At 40.2% G+C, this 17,183-nt stretch overlaps 2 protein-coding genes across 4 annotated transcripts in view; one reads left to right on the top strand and one right to left on the bottom strand.

Moving 5' to 3' along the window:
* Positions 1-2,649, bottom strand: part of oxr1a (oxidation resistance 1a) — a 167,429-nt gene extending 164,780 nt beyond the window's left edge. Inside the window, exon 1 of one of the 2 annotated variants that reach the window (XM_084942749.1) lies at positions 2,479-2,649. The gene's annotated coding sequence lies outside the window, so the exon portion shown is untranslated. The remainder of the gene's footprint in view (positions 1-2,478) is intronic. The other variant, XM_084942751.1, reaches the window with a different exon arrangement.
* A 6,142-nt stretch (positions 2,650-8,791) lies between these two features.
* LOC146377474 (uncharacterized) overlaps positions 8,792-17,183 on the top strand; it is a 26,580-nt gene continuing 18,188 nt past the window's right edge. Inside the window, exons 1-7 of one of the 2 annotated variants that reach the window (XM_084942746.1) lie at positions 8,792-8,975; positions 9,497-9,659; positions 9,844-9,915; positions 10,030-10,106; positions 10,738-10,838; positions 13,859-13,975; positions 16,133-16,207. In XM_084942746.1, the coding sequence (XP_084798872.1) occupies positions 8,916-8,975; positions 9,497-9,659; positions 9,844-9,915; positions 10,030-10,106; positions 10,738-10,838; positions 13,859-13,975; positions 16,133-16,207 (665 nt within the window). In that variant the 5' untranslated portion in view covers positions 8,792-8,915. The other variant, XM_084942748.1, reaches the window with a different exon arrangement.

The following is a 17,183-nucleotide window of genomic DNA, read 5'->3' as shown; positions in this document are numbered from 1 at the left end:
CACTCTACCTGAGAGCTGTGTGCATTGATGAGCGTGCAGAGATAGAGGAGATAGAGGAGGCTGCAGTTGTTGTTGAGCCTCACACAGTCGAGAGATACCGAATTTTTTCGTGGCTATCTTGATAGACATCAAGCCTCGTCCCTCACAGCTTCAGCTTATCAGCGCGGAGAAAAAAATAAATAAAAGATCAGAAAGCATAAAAGCGCAGTTTGATGCACTTGAAATACAGATAAGGATATATTTTTATTAGGAGCCAACTAATTGAATTTGTTTCTTTTTAAAACAGCATGTATGAAATCATTTCCACTAAGTGAATACAGTTCAGTTTCATCAACGTGAATCTCGATGCAGTAATCAATTGGTAACGGCAAGAACTCACTGGTGTTTGCAGGGTGAAGGATTAATCAAAGCCAGCAGGACCGTGCATGATTTCATCATAAGAGTCATGACTGAAGGTGTGTGCGCATGTGTCTGTGTGTGTGTCACTACTATTTTTTCTACTGTAGTAACAGTTCTATGGTAAAGAACATGGCAGATTCTAATAGTTGAACAGGTTAATATGTATGTTAATTGTTTAATACTGCAATGTTGTTGAAAGGGGAGCTTTACTGACTCCTTGAAAACCCTCATAAAATGTTGTTCAGTGGTTGTGAACACAGACTACAGTTCATGCTGCCACTAAAGGGAGGGCTGTGTGTCTGCCTGTCTGCAGCAGTGCTGTGTGAAGCTGTGTGTCAGCTGGATGAGGCAAAGACAGCACTGCTGGCACTGAAAATGTTGCAAAGTAGTACCTAATCCGATAGTTGTTTTTACTGTTGATTGTTGGCCTATCTCAGTACCAAGTTTTTGCAAGCCCTAGTCTTGACATTTCTAAAATGTTGGTAGCAGAGCTAAACACTCAGTTACTACAACACAACGCTCAACTGACAAATATTTTTTTCTAAACAATTCATTATTTAGTCTATGACATGGGAAAAAAACAACTGTATATTAAAAAAAACATTATGGCTTTTCAAATATCATTGTCTTTGAGCATATTATATATACAGGAAAGTTAACACAGTCTAAATATCGTTGTAGTTTACGAGTATATATATGGTTTGAATTATGCCTAAACTATTTTTTTTATTTATAAATGTCCATAGTAATGAAAAATTACATAATCCAAGTTACTTTTTAAGCAAAATGCCACATTACCAAACTGTGTTTTCTTATATTTTACTGGATATTAACAAAACATGCAATTAAGAGATTTTTGCATTAGCGTACAGGAAACACACTGGTATTCTTTTTTAACTTCTCCCAACCTTTGAAAGATGATTCTTTAGAAAATGCTTTTTGTAGCTCTTTTTTTAAAGAATTTTTTTTACATGGATTGATGGCAGCATTGTTAGAAAACAGTTTGCCTGAGCAGCATGAAGGATCATCTGAGCAAGTGAAACAAGATGAGCATTCATCACAAAAATCAGACACTTTACTTGACAACTCCTCTCCCCGTTTTCACTCTGATTTGACCTTGAACGTCTCGCTGGCCTTGACCAAGCTACCTTTCACATCAGTGAAGCCACCGTGTCTGTGGACAGTGATCCAGCTCCCTTTAGTTAGCTCTGTGTTTGTGACTACCTTCTCCCTTATATGTTTTACCAGCATGTATAATAGTGATTAAAAGGACAATACACAGGCTTCCACCACTTGACTCCCAGAGGCAGCTCATTCTGCATCTTATGGGAATACCTTATTGCATTATGCAATGGTGTAATAGGCTTAGTTAGCTACATACTACTCTGCAGGGGAAGATGAGGAGGGGAGGGGAGTTGTGGTCAAACTTAGATGACTCACTTCATTAAGTCTACCTTCCTAAGAGCTTTCTAGTTGCTGAGGAGTGAACTTTCCATGCTCCCACATTAGCACAGACCTCAGATAACATGTACTGTTGAGTAAATAACGTAAACATGGTTCAATACACTTTCGTGCTGATGAATAGTCTGAATTCCCATTTTCTTTTGATTACTGTTTACCTTCCCTTTACCTCTGCATTATTTAGAACTAAATGTGGCTTATTACTGCTGCTCAGAGCTGTATTCGTTCATTAAGCTCCTATAATGTACTCCAGGATAGCGAAAATGCAGCAGGAGCGCCAAAGGTAAAACTGATCTTAATGTAAGTACCGCTGAGGCGCATGAAGAACAAGCAGCTCAGGTTATTTGTTTAGTGGGAATAAGAGCCTCCCTTCACCTGAATTTCACCTGCACCGCTGAAAGCATCACAAGACTCCAAGCATCCCCAAGGAACTATTTTTAAACCATCCGGGTTCCTGAGCTGTAGCATCTGCACAGAAACACTACACTTTGCAAACATTAAAGCTTTATAAGGAAACGACTTATCCGACCACACGTGAAAAAGAAAAAAGAAAAGAAAGAAGAAGCCGGGCTATCCGTTTGACAGAGAACAAACATGTCGCTGCGCATCGGTACTTACTTTTAGAGGGACATTGCGCGATTCCGCCTTTCGGATGCTCGCAAACACACTCGCGATGCTGTTACAAGTATTTCTTCTTCAGGCGTGCACCACGGCAGGAATGTACACAGAGGCAGACATGCGGAGTCATTTGACCTTCTCCCAATAGAAACTACCATCGGTGAGACGTAGGAGAGGGGAGGAGCGGACCAAACCAAACCGGGCAGGCGTCCCGGCAGAGCGGAGAGAGCGGAGAAAGCGGAGAGGGGAGGGGAAGGGGGAGAGCTGTCATCCTCAGATACACTGCAGGAATAAAAATGACACAGTGGCTGCAGATAAGGAAGAAATACACGATTCTAGTGAGCAAAAACAGACCCACTAAGCTTAAACGGGTTTAAGACTGTGGAACTATTAGGGTTTGTTCTGGCTCCAGCTAATGATCACATGATATCCATACTAATATTACTACTAATAATAATATTAACAGGCTGTCAAAAAAAGAAGTCATTTATCACATTTACTTTTAAATACAAAATAAACATTAGAGATATAAATAAAACTTTATGTACTTGAGTAAAAATAAAAAAAAGCAAAATGTCATAAGGTACGGCAGTATGCCATAAAAAGTGTGGCATAACCACTAGTAGTAATTTTTGTTGAAATGTATGAACATGCATAAACTGAGCAGGTGTTTCAATATCTTAACTTGTAAAGAAACTATTAACTAAACCTGTCAGATAAGCTTGAAGCAAGAGGTACACTGGTGGAACGGTAAAAAGTGTACGGAGCCCCGCAGGGGACATGGAAGAAAAAAAAATTAAGGAAAACTTTTGCGAGATCCCGAGTTAGTTTTGCGAAAAGTCCGTCTTAATTTTTTTTTCTCCCATGTCCCCTGCGGGGCTCCGTAAAAGTGAGACAAAGGGTACAAAAAAAGGAAAAACAAAGGGGAGGAAAGAGATGCTTGAAAGTACTAGAACTTCTATAATATAGGCAGAGCAGTGCTTTAGAATGTTTTTAATTATTTTTAGCTGTGTGAACAGACTAACAATTAAGTACATTTACAAATTTCATCAAAATAAATAACGTGTATTAATCACAGTTCACCGATAGGTTAAAGTTAACTGCTGTGTATAGTAGTGTATATATTAGGTTATTATTGAATGCACAAGAGGTGATGACTTACCTAATTTATTCCTAAATGCTTAAACAATATCAGTCTCAAGAGTAAAGTACTGCACACCAAAAGGAGCTCCTTCGATACACAAATTTCACTGCAGGCGTAAACTTTGCATGTGACAAATAAAAGGCTTGATTGATTGTATTAGAAGAGGCAAAATACAATATAGCAATTGTAGACAACAAAGTGGTTTCAGGGATGCAACCCTATGGTGCAGGAAGGAATCCACGTAAACAACTTAAAAAATTATTATACACTATATTGCCAAAAGTATTCAGTCACACATCTAAATCATTGAATTCTACAAACTTTGTGAAAGAAGTATAGTCGTGAGATTTCCTAGCTACTAGGTATTCGACAGTCAACTGTTAACTGTATTATAACAAAGTGGAAGCGATGAGGAACGACAGCAACTCAGCCACAAATCACAGAGTAGAGTCAGCAGATGGTGAGGTGCGTGGACCATTTCTGGACAATTTCCTACTACTAACTTTGTGGGAATAATTTGGGGTTGGCCCCTCTTGTTCCAACATGATTGTAAACCAGGCACAAATCAAGGTACATAAAGACACAGATGATCAAGTTTGGTGTGGAAGAACTTGATTGGCCTGCACAGAGTCCTGACCTCAACCCCAAAAGAATACCTTTGGGATGAATTACAGCAGAGACGAGCCAGGCGTTCTCATCCGACATCAGTGTCTGACCTCACAATGGTCAAAAATTCAATTTGACACACACCTAAACCTTGTGGAAAGCCTTCCCGGGAGACTGGAAGCTGTTATGGCTGCAAAGGGTGCGCCGACATATTAAACACATTGGGATGTCACTGAAGTTCATGTGTGTGTGAAGGCAGATGAGCCTTCACACACTTATGTTTCGTTGTGCCATGACCAGATCAGGTACAGCCATGTTAGAGAGATAAGGCCCAAAGCCAAAATTTTAAATTCAGAATTGAAAATTTATGGCTACATTGACAACACCAGGAGTTCATGCCCGCTGAGCTGGAAACAGCATTTCTCAAGTATAAATGAAGACTTGTTACTGTATTGATTGATAGAGCTCTTCAGCAGTGAGAGGCTAAAATCGATGAGCACCACGTGGAGTTTGAAGACTGAGCGCTGATGACAGATGCCTGTGATGCCTACCCTCCTGAACACCCCAGAGCTCACTCATAAATAAATAAAGGAGACAGTACATTTCCTGAGAAACAGCTTGTGTAGTTAAAGGAAAGGCTTGTGTATAGGCTGCTTTTCACTCTGGATCATTTACAGAACACAAAAGGGACGCACTAAAAAATTAGAATTTACATGAGCTTACACAATGGGCGCCACATGGAACAACAATCCATTAATCAGAAATTAGTTAAAGAGGCACTTTATTGCAGCAATAACATTTAGGGTTGTGTGTGCGTGTCTTTTCTCACACCAATCATAAAAATGTAAATGGTGGCGCACAAATTAATTTGCTTTGAGACTTACTGGGTAGCAGTAAACATGAATTTCTCATCCGTGTAAGTCTGAGTAAATTGCCTAGGAGATATTGCATACAATCTTAGATAAAATGTAAAATAGTTAAAAAAAAATTCAACATGATCTCATGCTCCATGGGTGGAACCTATAGTTATATATACTAGTTATATATATTATATACTGATATAGTTAATAAAAAGTGGAAAGTATCTGAATACACATTCACATAAGCATTACTAGAGGCAATAATATGCAACATCATATTTTGAAATCATATCAAGTGCTGCTACTTTGGTATTGATTTTGTAGTGAAGCTGCATTGCAATTTACATTTAGCAAATTAATTTTTATTTGCAGGAGAAACCTGAAAAATTAGTAGTTTTTCTTGGCACTACTGAAACATTTACTATGTTGTACCATCCTGTATAATGTATTCTCCTTGGATATACAGGGATTTGCATTTCACTCATTACCTAATTCAACAAGTCTAAAAGACTTTCAATCATGCTTTCAACTCTTGAGGCTGCTTAAGGTAAATGCTAACACCAGCGTACTAATCATTGACAAGTGAAACGCTATCATTAACATATTTCAGCAAAGTATTTACTTTAAGTGTTTTCACTTTATGCTACTTTTTTTCTTATTATCATATTTCAGAGAGAAAGATTAGCCTTTATACTCTATTACATTGGACAGCTACAGTTGCTAGCTGCTAGCAGAGTGAGATTTGGCTTGTGAACACGTGATCAGCTGAAACACTTACTAAAGACAGTTTGCTCAGTCACAGTGAACACCTAAAGGAAACCATAACTACCCCCACCCCCTAAAGAACCTCTGATGTTTCGTCTCCACAAAAAGTCTTTGGCACATTTTTTGTTTTTCAAAGTACATATGCTCACAGACAGAGCTACTGAGCAATGCTGCCATTTCACATGACATACAAGCAAGCTGTTTCCTGTATGAGGTTCTGGCTGTAGTGGAGCATCACACCATACAGTCAGATGCCTTTAACAGTGGAAAGCTAACATACTGTGAGATGTGTATGCCTCTTCAGAATTTGTTGATGACCTTTGGTGATACCAATAGCCAGTGAGGAACGTTATTCAGTTAACTTGTGCTATGTGACAAAACAGATACGACAAACAGGAAATAGGTTTTGGTGCCCCTGCCATGCTATCTCCATTACACTTCCATTGCATATACATGTAGAAACTCTGTAGCACAGAGTAAAAGTGGATAGTATTGCCTGAAAACAAATGCTGAAAGCGGGCAGCAGGAATGGGAGCAGAAAAATGCCAGAAATGTCAAAATAATAGGTTATTATTTGCACTCAGATGGTCTGTTCTCTGTTTTCAGTGGCTGTCCTACCTTATACAGTTTGTGTTGCTGGAAAGGTACCCTCTAACTACAGATGAAAGGGATTGTGTGAGACTGTGCTGAATGTCAGAGATGGGTTGGGGAAAGCAGCAACACCTTAAAAATGGGCCCTGCCTCCAGAAATGCCACAGATGCAAAAGATGGTGTTGAGGTGACCTGGCAGTGAAGGACTGGCCTTTCATCTGTGCTCACTGGGAGCATGAAGATGTTATATTTAGCTCGAGGGCAGATTTAGTTTGTGAGCAATGTTAAGTTAGAGTAACAAATTGTACAAAAAAAATGGACAAATTGTACACAAAAGTCTTCTTTTACTGTGTTTGTGCTAAAGGACACAGACACTACATGTTAATCCAACATGCTTATTTGGCTCGTACTAATTGTACCTTTTCACCCCAATGTCAGGTGTTGGCTCCAAAGCAGTTCAGAAGTGTTTGTATGGATGGATAGATCATAACAACTATATGAATATTATGTATGTTAGGGATAAGAGTGACAGCAAAAATTATTTTAATAATAAAGTTTGTTATGTTAGGATCTTGAAGGTTATTCTTGGATGATTTTTCATTTTTTTTATTTTAATCATGGATGTTACAACAAAAAGAGACACTATAGAGTATGCATCTCAAAATTTGAAAGACTTCTGGGTCATATCTGATGATGTCAGAGTTCAATCACTTCTAAAATCTGAGCTTTGTCAGCAATCGGTCATGTGTAAAGTCCTGAGCCCTCCAACAGTAATCCACAGAAACAAACAACAAATACTGGCCTTTAGTCAGTCTGGCAGTCAAGGCCATCATACATCATCAGAATTTTTTTTATATTACTGGATGAATCCTGTTATTAAGTCTAAATCTTTGATGGAAGGAGCTATCTTTGATTTCCCAGCAGATGCAGGCTCGGGTGTTTTGATGGACCACAGATGAAGCCAAGGGCCAGGTGACTGCTGTACAAGCTGCAGAGGAAAGCTGTAGTTGAGAAGCTAGAGTTGTGTGATTAGACCATTATTCTCTCAGTCCTAATTATGCGAGGCTGGAACAGAAGCAAGATGCTGAGAAGGCCCTGCGTCATTAGCTTTAATCAACCCCGGCTACACTGGAACAAAATCAGCACACAAACACACGCGCAGCCTGCCTGACAGTGTGTCAATACCTGACATTCATCATTTCAGTCGAGCCAGACTTTTTAATTACCGCAATGAATTCCCTACATGGCTCCAGTCACCTGCTATCTAAACAGGGTTTGTTGTTGAGGATTGCCTTTGTCTAGGTACTGTTTAATGACAAAACTGGTTTGGGAGTGGGGGGTTGGGGGTGGGGTGTCTGACTGTATTCTATTTGTGGGGAATAAAAGGGAAACACTCACCACTCAGAACTTAATGTTCCCTCTCTGTGGACGATTCTGTGATGTCATGGACTGCCTAACGCTTGAATCCTTTCCTGAAACCATAAAGCTTTATTATTTTTCTCTCTGGTGTCTGTGCAAGGCGATTACTCACATGGAGCACAGCCAGACTGCAGGCCCAGTTCACGGTGTGTGCTATAGTGCATTATAGTACTGAATATCATCAGTATGGATGTGACAGTCCCAGAATGACGCAAACTGGCACACATGTAGAGCCCGCATTAAAAGCGTCTATTTGCATGAATCACTTGTCATGGAAGCAGCTGTCCTGCAAACCATCAGCGCGTTATTATGCATGATGAGGGCTTGATTAGCTGTTCTAAGAGCAGCGAGGGGATCGCAATCAAAGCCCCCTAGTTTCTAATTATCTTCATCTATTTGGGATATATCAAGACGCAGTCCAAGTTTTCCATATGTTCAGTCATTGACCTTCAGTTTGCGTTGGGGCCATTTTTCATTGCAAGATGAAGATTTCGTTTTTAGGTCTTATTGCATGGTGATTATGGGCCTATTAATGTTAACTCTCCTGTCTTAACTGGAGTGTGTGAGCCAATACAGGGAGGGTTTGTGGGAAACAGCGACCCCCGCAGGTCCGTAGTTGTATTGATTCAATCCTGTTGAAAAGGAGAGATTTTAAGTGTCTCTGTCATTGGTCTCTACAGGTAACAACATAAAACAATACACACTTAGCCATACACCCCGAAAGAATTAATAAAAACCGCAACAACAACAACAACAATAATAATAATATTAATAATAATAATAATAATAATAATAATATAGAATTTATTAATGATAAGTTTACTGAGTTTGCATAAATAACTGCAAGGCAAACATTGACAAATCTCAGTGCACATCAAAGAGAGGCGAGAGACGAAGGTTACCGTTTTAGAGCATTGCACGGTTTGTCCCTCGTCGGCTGCTGTAAGTCGTCCAGGAAGTCAGGCTGTTGCTGTATTGATTTCATTCATTCAATACATTTGTGCATGTAGTGTGAATATTACAACATTTGGTAATAAGTTCATTCATTCAGAATGCGTAGGAGAGCTGAAGCTCCGTCATCAGGCAATGAACCTGCCGTTGCTAATAATAAGGTAACGTAACGATAGCAAGCTGTTTGTGGCTACAGGCGACAGTTCTGCTGGCGAGTATTAGCTGACTGAGTCCACAAGCTAACGTGTCACTTTGTTTTCGGTTAGGTAGATGTCTGCTGGTGATATTTATATTTATTTGCTCTTACAGTGGTTTGGAGCATGAACCAGTTTCTGTCAGCTTTCCATTATTTTGTCCAAAGAGAAGAGGAGCCAAACCCCTTAAACAAAACTGCACTATTTACAGCTTTGTTTGTTTGTTTACGGCTTACTTACGGGTTATCTAATGAATATTTTACTTTCAAACGAATCATTGGCAAGCGATCCTCAAAAAAAAAGAGAAAAGGAAAATAAATAAGAATGGATAAACGATCGAAGCAGTAACACTTTTAGGCCTGACTCTACGACTGAGGTTAATAAAATCCAAACTCCACACTTTTGAAACATTTCAGTGTTTAATTATAAATCGAAATGTAGAAGTGAGTGTGCAGTCAACGTTACATTTTCTTCTTTGCATAAATGAGGTTCCGGATCAAAGACGGCCCAGCCAAGCTGAAGTCAAAGGCAGTGTGTCTTACAGCTCCGTGCTCGTCAACATTGGGAAGTGTTTGCTTGTGATCATCCTCGTCCCTCCGTTCCTCAACTACGCCTCCCTTCAGAGAGAAGCACAGATGCTCTTGCCTAAAGGTTCACTTATCTTAAAGTCGTTGTTGCCAACATCAATTTTATGTTTATCTGCAAAATGTAATGTCATAATTTGACATGTAATGTTGTGTAATTTAAACAGTTATGAAGTTCTCAAAGCTGAATGAGAAGCACTCAGCGAAGCCTAATCTTTGATTCTGTTTTTTTCCCCATGTCTTACATCCAGATGGCCAGATTGTTGATGTTGGTTTGGGTCAAAAGATGCATCTTTTGTGTAAAGGACGAGGAAAACCAGTTGGTAATAAGCTGCCTGTATTTTGTTTTCAATTAGTTTTTTCTGGCACATGGTTCTGTATCTGGCTCGCTTATGTTTTTTAGCTAAGCTCTGCCTGATCAGTCTGTTTTCCTGTAGTTATACTGGATGCACCAACTGGAATGTCCTCAGATGTTTGGTTTCACGTTCAAGAGAATGTTGCATCGCTGACAAAGGTGGGGGTTTGACTCACTCACATTACAGAATTAAATGGGTGTCGTTCTGAATGATACTGTGAAATGTTATAGCATTTTATTAATATGACTGAATTTAATATCTCTAAATATCTGAATTAAATAGATCTAGATTAGTCATTTTTGCCATATGCTGTACATTGAGAGTCAGACAGTCAGCAGTCACACTGGCTTTCCCTCTGACCACCATGGTGAACTTCCCCCAGAATCTGCGACTACAAATGTGGCTGTGTTTTTGTTGTTTGGGTCGTGCTGGGACAGCCCTTGCAGTATCTCTGCCAGCCTCTGTCAGCCTGGTCTTTCTGCCGGCAGAAAGTCCAGGCTGACAGCCTGCCCCATGTTGTTTGTCTGAAATGTGACCCAGATGAAGTCATAGCCATGTTGCGGAAGGGCCTGACACATAAAGTGAAAAAAGACTGCATAAGCAACAACAAGAAAAACAAACATACAGAGCAATGTTTGCGCTTGTATCTGGATCTTTTTAGGGCTACTCAGCCATCATGCATTTTTAAAGCGCTTAAACGCAATAAGGCAGGTCTGGACTGTTCTGTAAGGTGAGCTTGTTGTGACTGAAAAAAAAAATCTCGCTGTCCTTGTTTGTCACGCTGCTCAGGTGTGTACATACGACAGAATGGGACTGGGCTTCAGCAAGCGGCTGATGCAGAATGAAACCACGGGAACAGAGAAGGTTTGGGACATGTCAACGACTGGACGGTGAGCGTGCTGTTTTATGAGTTCGTCACTCTGAGCGGTTGTAACTATAGACGGCATGTAGAAGACAGACATACGCAATACAGAAATGCGCTAAACCTGCACTATTTGTAGTAGGCGATGGGAGAGACAACTCTGGTTGTGAAACACATCAGGTAATATAGAAGTTTATGAGAATGTGCTCCACCTCTCACTTGAATTATTACATCACGAAACATTTTCCTGATCAGTTTGAGGTCTCAACCTCTAGTCTCAAGTCATATTTAATATAGCATGATGCTCATTTTGTTGATTATTATCCCATTTAGAGTAAAATACATGATAAAGCTTGGCTTGCTTTATTGCTTACCTAGTGGCTTGTTTTCCCCCTGTTTTTCAGTTAGGGCCAGCAATCTGTTTAATAATAAATAAATAAAAAAGATAAAATAGCCAAAATGCCATATTTAAGCCTTTAAAACAATAGTCTACAAATCAGTGGGTGACCTCATCGTAGCTGCAAGATTCTTGTATATGCAGTCTATATTTATGACATTTAAAATGTGTGTTAATGCCTGCTGCTTTGCAATAATTTTACACTTTAAAACTGCGTCACAGTTAGGATTTGTCTTTTTAAATTCTTGTAATTTTCTTTCTAAATTAATGAGTTTGCTGTTTTTCACTTGCGGGGCCTCCTGTCTCATATATAGGCTGTTGTTGTATTTGTAAAGTCAATTTGTATAACTTTAAAAGATGAATTTTCTGTAATACTGATTGTAGGAGGCCAGCATCTGTGTGGAACATACCTGGTTTAATGGCACCTTTTCAGTTTCTATGGCGACCTCATGTAATGTTTGTATCGGTGTCAGGTCACTGTTTCTCAGTGGCGCACGAGGGAAAGTGGTATGGGATTTTGAATGCCCGTTTTATTATAAACCCACGGTTGATATCTTCTCTTCTTGCTAAAATGCTAAAGGAGTTATTTAAAACCTTTTCGCACTACTCTGCTCTACATCACACGCGTTGGACGAGGTGCTCAGTAGGAGAAAACGTACCTGTTATGATGATATGATGAGGCTCGTGACTGATCTCAGTCAGAGTGAAAGCAGAGACAGCGGCAGCTTTTCTAGCACGCTAACCTCCCATCAGTTTCCCATTATACAAGAGTGTTACCCACAATGGGTAAACAAACAGAAGAAGCTGCTGGCCACTCAGCTTGACAAGCTCCAGCTACTGGGAGCTATGGGAGAGAGACAAGCGAGGCAAGCGCGCTTCCAGCAACAATAGCAGACTGTGGCAAGGAGCGTTATGACACAACACTGTCTGAGATGAAAGGAGAGCGATTGCTTTCACTTTGGTATGTTTTTATTTATGTCTATTTTTTAGGTTTGAATAAGCAAGCACTGCTGACTTTGTTGACCAGCGGACCGGTTAGCACTGTCGCCTCAGTCCTGGTTTTAAATCTTCCCCGGGGATTTTCTGTGTGGCGTTGTCATGTTCTCTTCTCATGTCTGTGTGCGCACTGCAGCTTCCTCCCTCAGTCAACATTTTATGACGAAAAAACCTGTCATCAACAACAACCATGCCATGCTGAAAATCACCTTTCTTCCCTATTATGAATCTCAATTTGAACTTAAATTTTAATAATCTTCTTCATCTGTAATAATCACGATTCATCCGACTTCTTTGGAACTGTGCTCTACAAGATGTTGAATCATGGGGTTTACTTTTTCAGAGGACTGCACAGTTGTCCTGTGTATACTTTCTTTTTCACATGATTATCTACTGAGTAAATCAAAGAAAACAGAAAGACAGAAAATGGGGAATATTCTACTTTTCTATCTATTAAAAAACTGAGAGAAAACCCTTTAAAGGTTTCTTGGCAACAGGCAATGTCAGGCATTAATTTTAACCACTGAGCAAAAACGGGCCTTCTTTTGTCTCTTGCAGTGAAGAAGAACAATCCTTATAAAGCATTTTGTTTGTTTGGTATGGTTTTACCTGCTGGAAAAAGAGACCTTTTTAGACAACAATTTATGCAACCACTCTCCAGAACATTTAACTCTTTGTTTCCAAAAAGAAACATTTTGCTTCCTTGATGTGACACAAAGCAAAGACCCCAGTACGATAACATCGCAGATTTCACTCGGTGCGTTTGCCATAGCAGAGTAAATATTCACAGGGAATCAGTATTACTTTGATAAAGTACCTGTTTGGGACTTCTCATTAATGTTCTAGCCAGAGACTGATGTGTGCACATCCTGCTGAACATACTCCAGGCCTCCCCTGCGTCACGCAGCCACAGGATTGGGCTCTAATCATCCTCTCTCTGACATCGTAATGCGTTTGTCGAGCCTTAAATCTGCCTAAGGAATGAGCAGCCGTGATTTGCCGACGGTCAGCAGTCTAGTTTAGTTTGGCGTCCAGCCCGGGGGAAGTGGTCGGCTGCCTGTTTGAGGTGCAAGCAATCAATTTCCCGGGATTCAATATCTGAAGAGGTGTGATGACTCCCTAACCTTAACCCTGTGAGTCTTGTGAAATCTCTTCGTTTCAGTGTGACACCTTGGGTTTGATTTATTAGCACAACAAACCCGGGACGAGCAGATGGCTCTCGCAGAGGAGTTGCTGCGCCTCATGTAATGATGATGCTCCCCCTGATGATTTAAGTTTGCTGGTGATTGTTTTTCCTGCGGTGTTTTGCAGTGGAAGCGAGCCAGCAGTCCCCCTCCGTTATGCTGTCATTTGGGTTTTTCAGCAGTGCTGTTTATTTTGGTGCCAGATCTAGAAAATTAGACATCAGAAAACTAAAGATACTGCTGATCTGATGTTTTTGAAAACTGCTTACATTCTTTATTGTAAGATAGAACTGATACCCTTTTGTCTTTTCTCTTATTTAGATTATTTTTTCCTCTTAATATAATAATAATGGAAGCAGATTAGAAATTAATGACATTACTGCAGTGCCACCTAGCTAAACAGATATGGTGGCCCAGTTTGCGGTGCATCCTGGTTGTGTGGAGAAGCTCACGAGTGTCGCTGTCTTCCAGGATGGTGGATGATCTGCACCGGCTTCTGGGGGCTGCTGGGATAGTCGGGCCCTTTATCCTGGTGGGCTCTGAGCTTGGCGCACTCAACGGCAGATTCTACACCCACATTCATGATGTGTAAGTACTGCAGAACCAAAACTGAGGATTTTGGATGAGGATTGGCGTCTAATCCTCCCCCCACACCACTCAGTGTTTCCTCAGAGTTACATCAGTTTGGTCAGATTAAACACAGTGATGCCAGTATTACATTATGGAGAAGCGGGATGGTCTGTTTAACAACTTTAGATTTAGTTTGTTGTTTTTTGGATTAAATCATCTGTAAGTACAACATGAATTCTCTGCTGAAGGAATGCATTTTATACATGCAGTCATGCAATTGGTGCAGAAGAAATTACCTGATTGTGTTTGGTACTAATTTTCTACAGAGTTTACTTTGCAAAATGAATTGAACTGGGAACCAAAATCACATTGGACTATTGATCGGTCTGTTTGGAAGCTATTTGTCGAAAGGAATATTCAGACTTTATTTCACTTTGATTTGGCCACAAACTGAAGTGATTTCCACATCTCCTCCATAAGTGGGAGAGAGTAGACCTGAATGCATTGAACAGGCTATAGTGACAGCAGCACTCCTTTATATGAGTGTGCACAGCTAACATGAAGAAATCCTGGCTATGTTGAACTTGCTTCATAGCATAAGAAAGCAGCATTAATAGCAAATTTCAACAGTCTGCGGTTCAAAATCATCTTCTTGTGCATCTCCAGGCCACTTTCACCACAGCTGCTGTTTTAGATGAAGAAGCGTGATAACTAAAAACGTAAAAACTCTCAGAAAGCCAGAGTTGTCAGTTGTGTATATTGGTACACAAATTTAATTGAACTGTGCTCTTAAAAAGCTTTAAAGGAAACCTGATTATGGACATGTGTAGGTAACTTTCTTAACATTAGCATCAGTAGTTTAAATGTGATGTAAAACACTTTCTGCCATGGTTGTTTACTGATGGTTGGAATGGTTTTGGTCCCAATCTGTGAAGATGATTGACCATGATGAATGTAGATGATAGCAGAGGTGGGCGAGGGGAGAGGAGGGTAAAAATTGGTGTTGTTGTAAAAGCCTCTGCTTTCTGTCATCAGCTGTTAGTTTGATCCACAAAATTGCCTCTGTCATTTTATGATAAAATCTCTTCTAACAGCAATTTCAGAGATGAATATATACAGTCAAATCTTTTAAGTAAGACTGCATGCCTGAAAATTTCAGGGTTGTAGCCGGAGAACCAGCTCTCATCATCAGCCATTATCACTTTTTGCGTGACATTTGGAGATATCGAACAAATTTAAATTAAATTTGCAGTTCTAAAGGAAGCTGGATGTTTGCTTTAGACCCACATTTAAGGTCCGTGGTGAAATTGCAGGGTAGGCCTCAAAGTGAAAATGGTTAGAAAGGGGCTTCTAGGGAGCAGCTCCTTTGGAAAGTGCCTGGACGCGTGGCAGAAGATGTCCTTGAGGGGGATATCGGCCAAATTTAAATGACTTATTTTGGGGAATTTTAGTGGCTGATTAAATCACACCTTCTGTAGCTTTTTGTCCTGGGACACAAAATAAAAACTTGGAAAATGTATAACTTTAATCTGTATCTTGCAAGTCCCCCAACTTTGTCTATGCTATATGTTAGAGACGACTGTATACTGTGGATTAAGACATACTACACTACCAGCCTACTGTGTGAGTAACTGACTTAAAGTACAGCGCTGGTGGTAATGAATGTCATGCTAAAGATAAGACAAAAATAAAATGTGTGTTACTATTTAAGAGTCCTTCATGTCCTCAGCAAAATTTAAAGAAAGCTCATTTTAAAATTGGTTGATAGAGATTTAGGAGTTCTTGACCTCACATGTTAAAATATATCCCAGTATACGTTCCCATCATCTCACATGACTCACCCTTTTCAGAGACAACGAGGTGATTAACGTGACAAGTAGCCCGTACCAGGGATGAAAGATTTAGGATTCAATCAGGCACAATGTTGCTGCTGTTAAGGGAGAAAATTAAGAAGTGGTGAGTGGATGACACCTTTCCAAATGGAAATATTACCTCGGGATCTGGTGTATGCGTGTGGTCATCTGTCTGTGGGGACAAATCTCCAGGAAGACAAATGAGATGGCGCCATCCATCTCACGCTCATTACTTCCCAGGCCAGGAGGGTAAAGTGGACAAGAGTAGTCAATGAGTCGTTCTTCATCCGACTGTGTGTGTGTGTCCTCTTGTTGTCCTCAGGCAAGTGTCAGACCTGGTGCTGATTGATCCCATCCCAGAGGACATTTTTGAAGAGGACAAGTGGAAGGAGTACTGGTGAGTTTGTAGTGGAAGGCTTCAGAGGACTGAGTTGGAAGAAGAAAAAAAAGTAAAGATGCAAAGGAGAGTGAGAGAGAGAGAAGATGGAAACATGTCGAAGAAGCAAAAACTGGGAAGGGATGTAGAGTGGGAAAGAAGATTGAGAAAAGAGGAGCGTGGAAAAGGGAGCGAGAAGGATGATAACAGCTCTGAGGGGCAGAGAGGAGGCAGATAAAAAAGCGAGAGGCAGGGAAGAGGTGAAAAAAGGGAACTGTATCAAGAAAAAAGAGGATTAGCATGAGGGGAAGGGAGGCAGAGGCGCTAGCGAGTCAAACTCTTCCCTTACTGGCATTTATGGCAAGAACAGTTGATTATTTTTAATGGGTGGGGCTCATTAGCGTGATTAATTGGAGGCCAAAGAAACTCATTAGCTGATCGCACTCACTTGAGCAGGGAACAGATGAGGGGGAAGCCGGGGTTGTGGTGGTGGTCGGAACTGAGTGACAGACAGTGGAATAGCTCTGCTTTAATCCTCCGAGCGAGATATATGTCAAGTCAGTGTCACAGCATATATCTCATTATGCATTAATTATCATACGCAAGGTGTTAAGTGGGGGGTTGGTTGTTATTAATGATAAGAAAGAGTTCAGAGCAGGACTGTTGGTACCAGGTATGCAGTGCTAACTGTGTTTGTTTACAAGTACGGAGCATGGAGTGTGGGCATTAAAAGGTATTTCTCTGCTGAAGAGATTATAATTAATCAGATGTACAGTTTTGCCACATTAAGCTGGGATGGCTACGTGATAAACAAATCTCTAGAGTGCAGTTTTAGTGTATTTGTTGTCACCAGGTACAAAACAGAATTTCATGCTCAAAACCTGAGAGACATTATTGTTTCATTGGTAAATGATTTGAAATGTATTTATTTATATATGCATTTTGTTTTCTTTACGTGGTCTTGAACAATAGTTCTTCAGACTTTCTGAAGGTCTCT

The sequence above is a fragment of the Perissodus microlepis genome, chromosome 11 (assembly GCF_051167445.1).
Source record: "Perissodus microlepis isolate ML-2025 ecotype Zambia chromosome 11, ASM5116744v1, whole genome shotgun sequence".
Taxonomy (NCBI): domain Eukaryota; kingdom Metazoa; phylum Chordata; class Actinopteri; order Cichliformes; family Cichlidae; genus Perissodus; species Perissodus microlepis.
This window is presented reverse-complemented; position numbering and strand designations above follow the sequence as displayed.